The sequence below is a fragment of the Pezoporus wallicus genome, unplaced genomic scaffold (genome assembly GCF_028554395.1).
Source record: "Pezoporus wallicus isolate ANWC-B61680 ecotype Strahan unplaced genomic scaffold, APGP_CSIRO_Pwel_v1 contig_1583, whole genome shotgun sequence".
NCBI classification, from domain to species: domain Eukaryota; kingdom Metazoa; phylum Chordata; class Aves; order Psittaciformes; family Psittacidae; genus Pezoporus; species Pezoporus wallicus.
The window spans coordinates 1487153-1503633 of NW_026637266.1; the positions used below are offsets into that span (position 1 = coordinate 1487153).

At 40.9% G+C, this 16481-nt stretch overlaps 1 protein-coding gene across 6 annotated transcripts in view; it reads left to right on the plus strand.

Annotated features, from left to right (window-relative positions):
* The first annotated feature begins 389 nt into the window (after positions 1–389).
* PAPSS1 (3'-phosphoadenosine 5'-phosphosulfate synthase 1) overlaps positions 390–16481 on the plus strand; it is a 53741-nt gene continuing 37649 nt past the window's right edge. The window contains exons 1-2 of one of the 6 annotated variants that reach the window (XM_057404576.1): positions 390–474; positions 15675–15789. In XM_057404576.1, coding sequence (XP_057260559.1) covers positions 469–474; positions 15675–15789 — 121 coding nt within the window. In that variant the 5' untranslated portion in view covers positions 390–468. Of the gene's footprint in view, positions 475–8675; positions 8774–9028; positions 9278–9551; positions 9571–10583; positions 10629–15514; positions 15551–15674; positions 15790–16481 lie in introns of those variants that run through there. The other 5 variants (XM_057404573.1, XM_057404572.1, XM_057404577.1 and 2 more) reach the window with 5 other exon arrangements.

Consider the following 16481-nt stretch of genomic DNA (forward strand, 5'->3'; position numbering starts at 1 on the left):
CAATTTGTATGGGCTGTTTTTAGTTCTTTGGGCACACATAGACGTGAAGGCAAAGACTTAGTAAACAGAAAAAGAACTAAAATATGATCTGTCTTTACTTATAAGATAGCAGATTTATTGACTAGAGAATAGTTTCTAAATGCAATGCATTTTTTTTCTTTCCAATTATTAAAAGTCTGTCTTTCAATGTGACAGGACTTCTTCCTGCATTTGCTTTACCTACTTAGGGTAAAAATGCACATGTAGGTTAGTTCTTATTATTTTTTGTTATCAGCCCCTCTTCCATAAGACTGCTTTATCTTTGTCATCATCTTATGCAACCAGGTGATTTGTAGCTTAAATGCTCCATCCTTTTCATCTGCTACAGACCAGAAAGAGTGTGTTGCAATACAAGCATATCCTTGTCCAGAAGATAATAGCCAAAATGTTATGATCTTATAACAACTTCGCTTGGAATTCTGCTTCAAAATGCAGGCAAAGTAGTGACATATGGCTTACAGTCAATGTTTTGAGTCCGAGGTAAACACAGTTCATAATCAGATTACTCAAATCCTTGTAATAGGTACATGAGTACAACTATGTTTCACATAGACACAGTATATTCATAACAATGTTTAGCAGTCATCCAGTTTATCTGATTGGATTCTACATTAAATGAACCATATGACATTGGGAAGGAAACCTGATACGATTAGAACTGTTTATGGCAGATACAATTACAAAGATTCATGATAAAGACACGTTTATAGTGTTCATGAAGTAATGATTCATTCCTACTGAGAGATTTTACAGGCTGCTGTTTCAGAAAAAGTCTCCCCCCTTTTTAAAATATAATAATATAAAAATATTATTTTTACATATACATACAGCTTTTCTCCTAGTTTCCTTGCCTCATTTTCTCTCTCTGTTCTTCACAGGATGATGAAAGGAGCTCTTTTTTATTCATTCTCCACCTCAGTATGTCCTGTTCTGAATGCCTCCATGGCATCATTCTTGGGGCTGTTTTTTATTCAGGATTTCTTTTCCCCAGTTCAAAATTGAAGCTTTGCTGAACAGACAGCTACCAGCTTGGAAGCATTACCTGCTGTTGCTGAATGGAATGTCAGATTCTGGATGCAGTCCCATCTAGTCTGCTCACTAAAAAGTTTGCCTAAGAGATTCCACAGTCTTTTTCAGAAAGCAACAGTAATTCCAGCCCTTTTTCCAGGGGTGCCCCTTATGATCTTTATGGTTAGGGACCTGTAGCGACTCAAAAGATCTCTTCAATGAGTTTGCAAAGTTGAAAAGGTTTGAAAGGTCTATGTTTTGGAGACCTTTATAAAACCCTCCCCCCGTATTTTTACATTGTTTATTATCATAAGAGAGACTTTTGAGGAGACAGAGAGGAGTCAAAGTGACTGCGTAAATGGGTCTGACCAAAACTGACTGTACCCATGGGAAAGAACAGTTAAACTGCCAGCAGTTGTTGTTCTTGTTGCTTTTCTCATATTTCAATTTTGCTGCTGTGTTTATCAGCATAGTGAAGAGTATTGTTCTCAGACATCAAAAGGAATAAAAGGAAATAAATTACTACTCTAGCATTTACAGACTGATCCTGTTAGCTACTGGGCTGAAAGCCTCTTAAAAAGGGCTAAAACCTTCAGCTCCTTTTGATTTGATTAAGCACACTAATCATCTGTTCTAACTTAAGTCCCTGAGAGATCTGGATACAAACACTTCACAGGCTGTTCTCTGTATTGCTCTGACCAAAGCCACAGCAGAGTCAGGCTGAGAAGAGCATCTGTCTGAGGCACAGAGGTGAGAAATCAATACTTGGGAATCAAGTCAGCTGTTAGTTACTGGACCAATCAACCAACTTATGCCGCTACAACCTTCAATAACAAGAGGGGATGCAGGAAGTGACCAACTCTGGGTGTGAGGTACCACCAAGACAGCTTTGCTTATAACTCTGGTTGGTATTGCATCCCACTGGGGATTGAAAGAGTTATTCTAAGAAAACATGAATTCTAAGTTCCTCAGAGATATCTTGAAGAAAGTCTTTCAGTTAAAGCTGCTTCAGACCTTCACATCTGGCAAATAATTACAGATTTTTAACCTTTAGGAAAATGTCTGTCATTTGAATAAATATTTCAGATTAGAGGAGAGTTTTCCCTGGTCTTGAGTTGCTAGATTTAAGCACCTTATGAACTGAAGTATAAATGTGTTTTGAGTCTCTGCTAGCTTTGGCCCTTGGGTGTTCTCCACCAAAACCCATTTTATAATTCTATACTAGTAAATGCCACCATGGTAGAATAACTTTATTTAAAGCAATTAAGCTCCTCAAATTAAATAGCTCCAGTAAAAAGAATGATTATTCATATAATACAGAATGGGAAATTATATATAATAATACAGAAAGATCAGCCAAAAATCTTTACAGTCAAGTACTGATTTTGCAGACCTATTTAAAGTACCCATTTTTCAAGGATGGTTACCATCTACATGGTTTTAGGGCTTTAGTAGTTTTGGGTAGTCCTCCAAAACTTACGTCAAAAGGTCTGATATTAAACAAAAAATAATGGAGGTATAATGTATACCTCCATTCCCCTTCCACTATGCATGTCATGATCTTTGTCCTGTTTTTGAACAAGCAGACCATGCTCTTCTGGAAACCTTTAATGTACTTTTTCAGAGGTGATTCTTACGAAGCTACGTTCATAAGAGTTTAGTGATTCTGTGAAAACTCACCAATTTATCTTTTAGTATCCATGTATACAACACTTCTAATGCTTTCATACAGAATATGTTTTTCCATCTTAGAAAAATGAGCAACATTCTATTTCTGAATTATCTTGGAACTTGCTAGTTCCATTTAGAAAAAAAACAGAGGTCGAAATTATGTGCATTTGCTGAAACTGCTGAAAAAACGTAAAATAACTTTTCCAAATTTTTTTTTAGAACAAGTAATTCCTGGGCTTAACATTAGCTAGTTAGATTTTCAAAATTTGCCACGGTTGCATTGGCAAACAGGTAAGTCAGGCTACTACAGTTATTTCTAACAGGCGGGCAGGCTTATGATACAGTCCTCTATTTAGCAGTCCAAAAACCTTTTCCAAGATGAGGTAGATATTTTTCTCCTAAATGTGTTGTACTCAGGAGGTGGGACTGCATGTTGAGAACAATAAATTATTGAAAAGCACTCTAATGGCTCACTTTCCATTTCCAACAAAACAAATGACTGAAGAAGAAAATGTATTTCAAGTTATTTCTGAAAAAGAGCTTTCCTCATTAAAGAAAAATTGTTTGTATTCTAATGACAAGAACTATTATGAAGCTAAATGATGTATGTAGTGGGTAGCAAACTAAGTGGTAAAATACTTGTAGCTGGTGAGAAAGGAATTCAATAGCACAGTGACATTAGAAATTACTTTGCAAATCTTTATATACAGTATATTTACTTCAGTTGAAAACCATATGCTCTTGGAAGGAACTTCCTTTTTCCTTTTCAACAGTTGTGATTTGACAAAAACAGCCCTAGGGACATTATGTCCTGGGATTGTTGACAAGTGTGAAAGTCACCTGTGTGTCCTCATCCCTAAGAAAACAATCTGTTAGTTCACATTCACTTTTTTTCTCAGCTTGTCTCTCCTACTAGGATCATAGCTAAGAAGAGCTGGTTCTTCTCTAGCTTTATGGTAAGAACTGTTGCATATCTCTTCTTCATCTCTTGCTCACCCGAGAGAAGCTGTAACTGCTCATCCTTGTTCTAGTTTTCTTCTGTGAGCATCTTCCTATCTTCCTGCCTGATAACCTTCTTCTGTTCCATTCATGATCCCAGAGACCCACCAGGTTTGCCACAAGGTTTTTTTTCCACATAATGTCACTCCTGAGATGTGGAAAAAGAAAGGAAAAAAGGTAGTTTTCTTCAAATGTTCAACAAAGACTTTAACAGGAATAGAGAAAACACCTATAAAACTATCCTTTCATTTTGCTTCACTAGAGATCCCTCTGTCTAAAGATTCTCATTCTTGCTCCTTATGTTTGAATAAACAATACACTGTACTTCCTTGTATCTGCCAAAAACCAGGTGAAATTATATAATACCTAAATTTAAAATAGACAAATTTATATCGAAAATAGACATCTGTCATATAGATAAATAGTTTTGAAGTTTTAAACACTGGAATTAGGACCAGATTTTTTAAGGGTGTTAGTAACCTAAAGACAAAGAGAAGCACACAGCAAAGTATTCGGGTTTCTAGGTGTATGTCTAGTTCCCAAAATAAGTAGCACTCCTGAAAATGTCAGCAGTCACCCAGGACTACCTACAGCCACTGCGTGCCTATAGACTACAAGGATAGTCGATTATCTTCAGATATCTAGTACTTAGCTCTCCTGTAAAGTTAACTGTTTTTGTTGTTAATGACAAAGTAAGACAAACTCCAAATCAGAGAATCGCCTAACTGAAAGCCTGCGTTATTTCTTATTCACTGACTGACCTCTAGTGGTAACCACAGCTTTTGCAGCAGTTGAAATGGCAGCACTCAGAACATTCTGAGGTGTGCATTGCAAAATGTGAAGCATGAGGATCAGCTTTTTCAAAATTGCGCACTATGCGCTTTTGCTCTACCCTTGCTACTATTAAAATCATATGTTACTTAACTTTGCAAAATAAGCATCCCGTGAACTCAGCGGGAATTTTAAGCCGAAGTTCTAGTATCACCACTGCCCCCTGCTGTCTACCTTTGCTAGCCAGTACCTTTCTCAATCTACCTCTCTTGTACTTTGTCAAAGACAGTCCATCAGCCAACACAGCATGGCTGGGTATCCTGCTGCCTATAGGACATCTGCTCAGCTTCTCTTAACATCAGTGTATTACCTGGAACTAGCCACCAACCATCAACTTTCACTGCTGGCCAAAATAGATCACTTCATTCTGAACACTGACGGCACATGGAGTGAGTTTATATGTCTAAAGAGCAAACTCAGCAGATGTAATAATTGCAATATAATTGGGAAGAGAGCTTTAATCCTCAGTATTGTGGGACATGAAAAGAAATCTGAGTTGAACATTCAGAAGTCAGAAAACAAATGGTATTCTCATCACCTAAGGTTTCTATTAGCATTTCTGCTGATCTGTGGCTTCTTTGAGCACCTAGGCCAGATTGTTCTGCTGGACATAGGTATCAGTCCAAATATTAAATAATTTAAAAAAGCTTTGGCGAAAGACAGAGAATGAGTTCCCTGAAATACCTCCTCTATTCCCATCTTTCTCAAATATGGGAGTTATACAGGTCTTCCTGTATTTGCATATTTTGTGTGCAGATGAGCATATCTTGTCTGGAACCCAAGGTGCATTACAAGTGAAGTATCACAGAATCCCAAGGGTTGGAAGGGACCTCAAAAGATCATCTAGTCCAACCCCCTTGCAAGAGCAGGGTAACCTAGAGTACATCACACAGGAACTTGTCCAGGCGGGCCTTGAATATCTCCAACGTAGGAGACTCCACAACCCCCCTGGGCAACCTGTTCCAGTGATCTGTCACTCTCACAGTAAAGACATTTTTCCTGATGTTCACATGGAACCTCCTATTCTCCAGTTTACACCCATTGCCCCTTGTCCTATCACTGGACATCACTGAAAAAAAACTAGCTCCATCATCCTGAGACTCACCCTTTACATATTTGTAAACATTGATGAGGTCACCCCTCAGTCTCTTCTCCAAGCTAAAGAGTCCCAGCTCCCTCAGCCTCTCCTCATAAGAGAGATGTTCCATTCCCTTAATCATCTTTGTAGTTCTGCGCTGGACTCTTTCAAGCAATTCCCTGTCCTTCTTGAACTGTGGGGCCCAAAACTGGACACAATATTCCAGATGCGGCCTCACCAAGGCAGAGTAGAGGGGAAGGAGAACCTCTCTTGACCTACTAACCACACCCTTTCTAATGCACCCTAGGATGCCATTGGCCTTCTTGGCCACAAGGGCACATTGCTGGCTCATGGTCATCCTATCCACCAGGACCCCCAGGTCCCTTTCCCCTTCACTACTGTCCAGCAGGTCAGCCCCCAACCTGTACTGGTACATGGGGTTGTTCTTCCCCAGATGCAAGACTCTACACTTGCCCTTGCTGAATTTCATCAAGTTCCTCTCCGCCCAACTCTCCAACCTGTCCAGGTCTCGCTGAATGGCAACACAGCCCTCTGGTGTGTCAGCCACTCCTCCCAGTTTAGTATCATCAGCAAACTTGCTGAGGGTACACTCAGTTCCCTCATCCAGGTCACTGATGAAAATATTAAACAGCACTGGTCCCGGCACCGACCCCTGAGGGACTCCACTAGTCACAGACCTCCAGCTAGATTCTGCCTCATTGACCACAGCTCTCTGCCTTCTTCCTTCCAACCAGTTCTTGATCCACCTCACTACCTGATCATCAAGCCCACATTTCCTTAGCTTATCTATGAGGATGCTGTGGGAGACGGTATCAAATGCCTTACTGAAATCAAGATAAACCACATCTACCGCTCTACCATCATCCATCCACCTAGTTACTTGCTCATAGGCAGCTATAAGGTTGGTCAAACATGACTCCCCCTTGGTAAAGCCATGTTGGCTGCTCTTAATGACCCCCTCATCCTTGATATGCCTAGAGATGGTGTCAAGAATAAGTTGTTCCATCACCTTTCCAGGGATGGAGGTAAGGCTGACCGGTCTATAATTACCCGGGTCCTCCTTCTTGCCCTTCTTATAGACCGGCGTGACATTTGCCATCCTCCAATCCTCAGGCACCTCACCTGTTTCCCACGACTTACCAGAGATGATGGAGAGTGGCTCAGCAATGACCTCTGCCAGCTCCCTCAGCACCCGTGGGTGTATTCCATCTGGACCCATCGATTTATAGATGTCCAGATTGCTTAACTGATCCCTAACCCAATCCTCATCTACCAAAGCAAACTCCTCCTTTATCCTGACTCCTTCCGGGGCTATAGGAATCTGGGTCCCCTGGGGAGAGTCTGCAGGAGTAAAGACAGAGGCAAAGAAGGCATTCAACACCTCTGCCTTCTTTGTCTCCAGGGCACCCACCTCATTCAGCAGTGGGCCTATAATGCTTCTTGTGTTAGTTTTATTCGCTATGTATTTGAAGAAGCCCTTTCTATTGTCCTTGACCCGACTTGCCAGATTAAGTTCCAAGGAGGCTGCACGAGCAGCAATCTCTATCAGCATAGTTAGGATAAGTAACAGTAGAATTTAAAAGGATTGTGATTGCAAATAACATTTAGAGTGACCCAAGGTGCGTAAAGCAATGTTGCACAACGTGCAGTTAACCAAGTGTGCTTTAGGCATAACTGAATAGTGAACAGGGAAAGCTCTCAGCTCCCTGTTGCAGGGCAGTATACTAGGTCTCCTTCCATGCTTGGGAGAACATTGTGTGAGAGGTTCTGCTCAGTAAAATCCAGGCCCTGCTTCTGCCACTGGTTGCCATGGTCAGAATGCAGCCAGGCACTGCCGGTTCAGTTACTTGCCGGGCTGCATGCTTTACAACTTTGTCATTCGAGTCAAGCCTAAATAAGTAACTGCAATGGTTGTATAAATTCTATCTGACCTTCAAATTGCCTGGCAGCGTTTCTAATTATTTTTCTTGATTTCAGGGAGGTCATCTACCTTGCGTAAGGACGATAAGCTTTTAATCTGAATTTCAAGATATGCTTTAAAACCAACACCTTAGTATCCTTGGAAGAATGTACTTCTGATATAGCAGGAGTAAACATTCAACCACAAAGAAGACCTTTTTATTTCCTGTGTAAACTGTCAGAGAACAAACAATCTACAGACAGACTGTAAACAGGCTCATATTTTTACAGTAAATGCAACTTGTTGTTAGTGCAGCACCATTTCCACCTTAAGATTAGCACTTAAGTGCTAAAGCAATTACTTTCTGGAACTGATATAAATGGACTAATATTTAAACAGCAAATGTAACTCCTATTAGTATAGCACCATCTCCACCTTAAGATTAGCACCTGATTGCTAAAGCAGTTCCTGTCTACAAGGTAGAATCCAAGAACTTCTTGTTCCAAATTCACGGTAAGAGATTTCCTAGAACGCAGCACAGAATTAGCTTTGTTGGGCTCCTTGTGAGGTGGGAGATTTAATTAAAGCAATCCTTGCCTTCCAGGTCACTCCTGACTACACTGCTGTTTCTCAGCGTTTCATCACCTTCAAGGTAAGGCTTTGCAGCGAAGCCCTGTCTCTCCACAAAGACAGGGGAGAGGGTGCTCTGCTCAGGCGATGTTCTTTAGCTTGTCCCTGTCACATAAAAATGAGGCAGCCGCTTTGTCCCGCTCCCCAACTGTTCCTGAGGGGTGTCACGGCCTTCTTCCCAGGAGCTGAGAGGCCCTGGGTGACGGGTGCCCGCAGCACCCCGGGTCAGCACCCACCACCCGGCAGGGGCAGCCGCGGGCGCCACAGGCCACCAGCCCCGGAAGTGTCTGCGGGCCGCAGCTACCGCCCACCCTGCCGCGCGTCACGGCTCGGCGCACGCGCGTGGATACTCCTATGCTCCCCTCCCCGTGCCGGTACGCAGCTCCGCCCTGCACCACCTTTGGCCGAGCCGCGGGCGGGGACGCGCACACGGCACGGCGCCTCGGCTGCTGCGGCTGCACCCGTACTTAGCATCGGTGGGGAAGGAGCGTTCTCCTCTCCTCCTCCCCTCCTTCCGTCGCTGTCCCCCCGCGGCCATGGAGCTGCCCGAGAGCCAGTGCAAGAAAGTCAAGCTGAGCAACAGGATGCCGAACTGGGTGAGCGGGTGTGCGGGGAGCGGTGTACCCGTGGGCAGGTGGGCGAGCGGGGCGTTCGGGGCGGAGAAGGGAGGGAAGGAAGACGCGGTCGAGCGCCGTGGTGATGTGGCAATGGGCGGCAGCCGGGATGGGGGCTTCCTGCCCCGCTGGCTGCCGCCCACCCGCCTGCGGCGGGGAGGGAAGGGATGCGGGCCGGAGGGAGCGCGCGGGCGGCGTGAGCCGAGCCGGTTAACGGAACGGCCGTGCGGGCTCCCTGGGAGGAGTGTCGCCATGGAGCACGGCGGCGGCGGCCCGTGCCGGTGTCCTCGGGAACGAGGGGGTAGCTTGTGGGGAAGGGCAGGAAGCCCCTCCGGAGGGAACCGGCGGGCTGGGGGTTTCGTCCGTGCCTCTTCTGTCGTGAGCCCTCAGTTTCTAGCGCGCTGGAGGGAGGAAAACTTAAGAATGCGATGTACAATGTGGCCATTCATAAACCTGGGTTGGCCAAAGACTGAGGTTCTTTGTATGGTGGGTGTTACGTGGAAAACTGTCGAGACAGGGTTTAAAAGAATCTAACTAAAGCCTCATTCTTAGCCATAAAGATGGGCGAAGATCAATTTACAGTGAAGACCAAAACACAGCTAGTCAGAAGATACACTGCAGGCCTTTGAGAACATTTGATACTTTTGATGATGCAAGACAAGTGAAAAGTAGTATGATTTTTTTGAGACTATAAAACAGAGCTGAAACAGATGAGGGATAAGATGCAGAAAACATGTGATACAGAAGTAACAGTGTAAACCAGTCTTTGAAGTGTTACTGTGAGTAGTACAAGCCGCAGTACTGTTATTGAAATGACAAATATGTTAAAGAAGAGTCTCATGGTTGTCTGAAAATGGGAAAGTTGATACTGTACTAAAAAAGTTCAGTAAATGTTGTGCCTGTCCAAGCCTCTTCCATTGTGTACAAGTTCAAACTTGTTTGCATAGGAGAGTAATTGATAAGTTACATTCTTTTGATTTCTGTGAGGAAAAGGCAAAATCAGATGTTACAAAGATAGTGAAATAGATCATGTCTGGGTGGCAGTAACAAAGCGTATTCAAAAGTTATTCAGCATCATTTAATTTGTCAGGAACAAAGACAAGATGGATTTGACCAAACTAAGGAAATGTTATGGCAAAACCCAAGGAGTATTAACTGACATTGACTGACATTAACTGAAATTAACAGAAAGTTAAGTGGCATCAACTGTTCAGTGAGTTCAGTTGAGGTTAGCAATCCCCTCTGTGTTACGTGGCAAGCAGAGGAAGATGTCTACTTCTCCTTTTTTCTTCATCAGACCTTGGCTGAATTGCTCTTTATAACCCAGTAAGCTTCACCAGGGAAAAAAAGTGCTGCTGATTCACATGCTCCACACACAAAATGTTCTGGCACTTCTGACTCTGTGTCTGTTCAGCTGAGAGCAAAGTCAAAGCAAACCATTATACCCTGTTGGAATTGGCAGCCCCTAGGGGAGTAGGCAGAGCCTTGTCTTCCAGACTTTCTCTGGGCATCCAACACTATCCAAAATACACCTCTGTCTGTGGAAATCCCGTTGCCAAGCCCACCTCTGAGCACAGACACCTCCAAGTTACAGAGCAGCGCACAACTTAGCCTCAAATACCACAATTACACTAGCTTGATAGGGATATTTGTGAAATGCTTTCTTTATTGTAGCTCTAATTCCTAACATGATGGAGGTGTTGCATCATTTTGCAGGTAACTCCTCAAGAGAGCTTGCTCCAGTTCTTGTTTTAGAGAGTGTATTCAGCAGAGGCATCTCTGGCTTTGTTTTTATTCATGCCTTTTGATGCCAGCTAATGACTCCACTCTGTCACTGGTGAATAAGCTATCTCTGGTTTTGGTCATGCTGTTACTGTGGCAGGTGGCAAGTGAAGATATGTTCCTTATAGTATGGTTATCAACGAGTACTGTACAATATTCTGGTTTCTTTCTGCTGCCGTGATTTTTGAAACTATCCCAACTTTATAACAAATCCTTTGTGACAGCGGTAGGAGAGCATGCATTTGTCAAGTTGGGTGATGCTTCACACAAAGGTGTTTAGATTCCCTGTTGAATCAGTATCACTGTGGCAAATTGTTCTGAAGGGCAGTTGTGAGGATAAAGGTAAGAGTTTTTGTTCTAAGTGTGAGGAAATTTAATGCTGTAGACTATGGTAGAATATGGATTAGAGAATTGTTAGCTTTTTAATCTCTACAGAACATCTTATTGTTCAGATACCATTTCTGGGCTTGCCCTCCTTTTCCAAGCACGGTTGTCCAAATCAAAGCATGAATTTCAAATCAGAATTTGAGAAAGTAGCTATTGGAAGGTATTCCTTGCAGGTATTTTGGTGAACAGGTCCTGAAGGCTTATCTACGTACGGAGTAGACTTTTGGGTGAAATGCCATTGTTTTAGCATCTGAATTTTTGTATTGGAATTATGTCAGTTCTCCTTGCTTGTGTTTGTAGACAAAGGAAATGGGTAATGTTCAGTCTGCTGGAGTTGCTGTTTCGCTACTGAGGAGAGCAGTTTGGTTGGAAAAAGAAACCTATCACTTGGTTGAGTTGTCGTTGCTGAAGAATAAATGTCATAAAAATGTGTTATTGAGATAGCCTATCTTATAAGAGGCACATAGTGAGCAAGTTAGCAAATGGCTTAGAAATGCATCTGAGGTGTTTGGGAAATGGGAAAGGCATTAAAGATAAGACCGCATTTCAGAGGTGATGCTGGATCTGTTGCTACTGTTAGCTTATGGGTGTTGTTCGCTTGGGGAATCGGTGCTGTCATCTTACAGCAGAAGACTATAGATTTACTCACAGTTTCTTGGGTATATATGGTTTGTATAGAAACAGTGCCTGCGCTTTACACAGTCCTTTCCTGATGCTTCCAATGTCAAAGCTGCCTCAAGGAAGTGCTGTGGCATGGGGAGTCTCTGCTTGCCACTGAAAGCATTACTTCCTACCCCAGGGGTCTTGCTTTGTGAAAAGTTAAAATTTGATGTCAAGTGACTGTAGAAGCACAATGTTTCATTGTTGCTCTGAAGTAGTGAAGAATAAGTTCAGTTTATGCCAGTGTAATGATCTGGCTGTTAATTATGAAACGAGCAATAATCTTTTCTGCTGCCTTTTGATCTTGGTGTTGCAACTTGGGTTTGCTCTCCTTTATCTGGATGTCTGATTGGAGTTCTTACCTCAAAGGTGTTTGTTACTGATAGTCAGATTTGGCTTTGGCAAAAAAAAATAAATAGTTGCAACTGGGCAAAACATCAAGAATAAGATAAGAAAATAAATGCAGGTCAGGTCTCCCTTAACAAATATTTATACAGATAAATTGACAGAGTTATATTTCCTTTTGGTCCACATCTTCTTTCTTTCTTCTGTTTCCATAGTTCTTAGATGTCTGTACTCATTTTCCTGGTCAACTACCTGCGAAGTGAAAAGCTACCTTTATGACAAAAAAAAAGTAAGCTGTGAAGTCATCCTTTCTTGCTGTGTTATTACACCTTTTCAGTGCACATCTAAAGTGAAAGGCTTATTACTCCAATTTTTTTATCTTCAGTACAAAGATATTATTGTTATATTGCAGCACTTCAGATTTCATGTGAGACACAAACTGGCATAATGGGGGAGAAGAAAGGAAAGATATGTCAGAATTCCCAGCTGACGTTACTGTTATAGAGAAACACAGTGGACCAGAGCATTTTTTAACATGCAGGAGGGAAAACATTAAAATGCAGTGTTTGTATAAGTAGCGCAGAAGCACTTAATATGTAACATGGGGTGCAAGAAATATTTTTGTAGCCAAGTTAGAGAGGAAATTTCCAGTGGTTGTAAAAAAAGGCAGATAAAAAGACCTTTGAGATTAATGCCCTTTTTTTTCATTAGCCCCTTTTCAGAAATTTAGTGTGTTGTTTCAGTAGACTATTATAGTGAATGAAATTAGGCTAAGAAGTTTAAAATAGCTCTTTTAAACAGTACTTCATCATATTGAGTTTTCCTGTTACTCATTTTCTCTGTTTCATTTCTTTTAACATTGATAATATGGATCTCCAAGGCTAGCAATGCTTTGACACAGTGTAAAAAGAAATGACTGTTCTTCATTTCTGCTATTATTTTGGATGGCCATTTAATTTCATCAGTTGATAGTCATAAAATTTTGCATACAGGAATTTGAAGACTGGCTAAATAATTTAAGAGAGCAACCAATGTAAGCCACTGATTCTGCTCCTGAGTATTTTTCTGTACCACATCAATATTTGTAGTAAATGTATATGTCCGGGATAGTAATTAAAAACATACGATTTTGAGGATGCAGCTTTTGGCTTTTGTTGCTCAGTGGTGCTAGTGAATCATCTAGTAGGAAAGTGAACAGGATTAGGAAACATTACTAGGTTGTCAGTTTTTTTTTCAGCAAGAGAGAATGACTTGCTAAATTATTAACTCTTCAAAGCACTTCTATAAAAACCTGTTCTCTGTTGGAAGGTAAGGAAGATTTTGCTACTTTGTCCAGGAGTAGTACTGAGCTGTCTTGTGTGCATACATACATAAACAGAAGGTGGGGCTGCTGGGGATAGGTGTGGTTTTGAAAGGATGCACACAGTTTGAGCACTTTAACCTTTAGTCTTGGATGCCTGCTTCTGAAGGATTATTGTCCCACCCCTGAGCTTGCTGCCTGCTCTGTTGCACTTGTGTGCCTTGTATTCCTGCAGTCTGTTGGCCTTCCTGTTGCTGTGTCATCAATGCTCATTTGTTGCTTGATACTTTTTTGTTTCTTCTTTTTTAAAGTTGTCTTTTTTTCATCATTTTAAGAATCCCTCTTGCCTGCTTTCATGTGTTTTGTAAGCTTAGTGCAATACCCTGATCAGTTGCGTTGCTGCTTTGCTAGTTCTGGAGAACAAAGAAAACTGATGCAGCTTACTGAATACAGTCTGGAAGAAGTCTCCTTGGATGAGGCCTTTGACCTCCAAAGTGTTTGAGTGTGATAGCATACTGATCACTAGGAGTCAACAGCAAAGTATGTGTATTTTTACATTTTAGTGTGAAAGAGACAGTGGCTGTGCTTTGAGACTGCCTTGTGTTTTTCTAGTGCCTAGTAAAATACAGTACAACTGGAATTATTGAGAAAGAATGTTGCTATTAATGTATTAGTTTGAATTGCTATGTACAGTATATGAACAGTATATCTTTCTTTTAATTGAAGGCCAAGTACTTAAATTCTTTTTGTTGTTTTTTAATTCCACAGTCTGTCCATTTGCTTGCTGATATCTCCAATTTTATGTAGTGCATATTTCTTTCTACTAGAGGAAGAAAGAATTTTTCTTTTTTTTTTTTTTTACTTTTTGACTTCTGGTTTTAGTTATCTGTATTGTAGTAATTTCATGTACAAAACAGATTTGGTTTTGGAGATAAATTATTTGAAGGTAGCATGATCAGCAAATACAACTTCATTTTTGTATGGTTATAAAATCTTTGCAGATGGTGGTTTCTTATGGGTTGGTATTCAGTCTTCATCTAATTTTAGATGCTGGACTGTCACCACTGAATTACGGAGTCGTGTCTAAAAACTTGAACATCTGTTTTTACCTTGTTTCTGTGTTAACTATGAGCCCAGCTGTGTATAGAGGTGGGGATGTACAATCACGCAAATTCATAACTTCCACTTAGGTTTTAGATAAACTTTAAAGTGTTTTTCTGCAGAAGAATGCTGTAGCAGCAGCTCTTGAAGCCACAAGTAGATACAATTTTTCTGTTAACACTACTCTGTGGTATTTCCCTCAAAAACTATGAACAGCTCTCTGCTAGTACTCTGTAATCCTCTGAATATCCTCCCTTCTTTTGTTTTTATTAGATGTTATATGTGCTTTTCTTTCCAGCTAGTGCTGATAAAATGATGAAAGAGAAGACAGTGTGAATATCTTAGAATATGTTTGTAAGCAAGAGAAGTCAAAGCAGCATTACATACACCATTAATTCCACCCCACCTCTCTTTTTTATTTTTTTTTATTTTATTTTTTAGCATTCTCTTTCTGTTTGATTGTTCATGCTTTGGTTGTCTAAGGTCCTGATCTTTTATGAACAAAGTTCATGTTACCTGATGCTGTTAAAGCTTAAGGGAATGCTGAGGCTGATCTTTCTGTGGTGGGTTCCCTTACCTTAAACTGTGAAATGTGTTTGACAGCAGTGTAATTTTTCTTAAGATACTCATACAGAAGCTTATTATGAGGAATAAATTGTTTTAAGAATATCTTTAACCAGCTTTGTTGTAATTAAGATTATATTACAAAAATCCCATCTTTAAAAGTAAATTCTTTAGTAAATCACTTAGAAATAGTACTTTATTTAAGCACTCAGAATATGTAACTGGCTTAGTTCTGGAGACTGAAGATACAGGTAAAGGCAGAGTGGTTTGGAGGTGTGCCTGCTGAACTGAAAGTTGAACCAGACATGCGTAGTTTGCAATGAAAAGGCCTCTTAAGAGTTAAAAATGAGCCAATGTTTCGCTGTTTTATGACGGAAACCTTTAGCTCAGAGAGGAAGAGTCCATTTGATCTTACCTTTAAATGACTTGAACAGAAGTAGCGCCTAGCAGCTCATCTCTTTTTGTACAGTTGATTTTTCTTAAGTTGTATTTGAAAGTAATAATTGCCTAACCTGGCAATCTCAAGTTTCACTGAAGGAGCACAAGGGATGTGGTTTGCTATGGGTGGCTTTTCTAATTTCCTTTGTGTCCTTTGATCTATGCTGCAGCTGATGGATTTGGTATTGTTTTTACTTCCATTGATCTGTCTTCAAATCTTTCTCTGTGCCTGTGAAGAAATTTCAGTATGGTTTGCCAGCTCACCCTGTCAGACATTAAAGACCTAATCAGCTGCTTCTTTTACAGGGAATGCAGAGGGCAACCAATGTTACCTACCAAGCTCATCATGTCAGCAGAAATAAGAGAGGCCAAGTGGTGGGAACAAGAAGTGGTTTTCGTGGATGCACAGTCTGGTTAACAGGTACAGTCACGGATTTCTGAGGATCTTTTTGTTTTAGTTATTCTTCTGAAAAGTTACTTAGCTCCTTCTTTTTCCTGCAAAGTTGAGTGTTTGTAGAATCTGAGATGCTGATGCAATTTTATTACTATTTTTTAGGTAGACTAGGAAGAAATTGCTCTGGGACAGATAGTAATTTGAGAATGCATCTTGTTAAATGCTCTAGGAGCATTTTTTTTTTTTTTGGCACTGTCTATTGCTTAATTATGGTTGAGTTTTGAAGTGCATGGGGATTTTGTGTGGTTTAACCAATTCTGGCTCTTCTTACTGTCCATTTACCCTATTAAGAAATGAAACCTAACTTGTCTCCCCCATTCCCCAAGACTGTGTTCCTGAACCTTTTCTGTAAGGGTCTTTTCTCTTTAGAATGATCTTGTCTTTTTCAGTTGAAATAACGATTCAACATAAAACCTATGCCTTGAACAGCAATGGTGTGTTCAGGCAATGCATACTGGGAGTTATTTTTGAAGTCAGCACTGTATTTTTTTTCACTGAATTGTTTTGGTTGTAAAAAAGAGGGGTAAACAAATTCTAGAAGACACCTTTGTTTCATAACTGAGGGGATTTTTTTGTTCTGTCTTTCAAAGTTCCTTGAAGCTTCAACGTATGTCCTTTGGAGGCTTTTTTTTTTCCAGTTCAAATGGAAACGAAAAAAA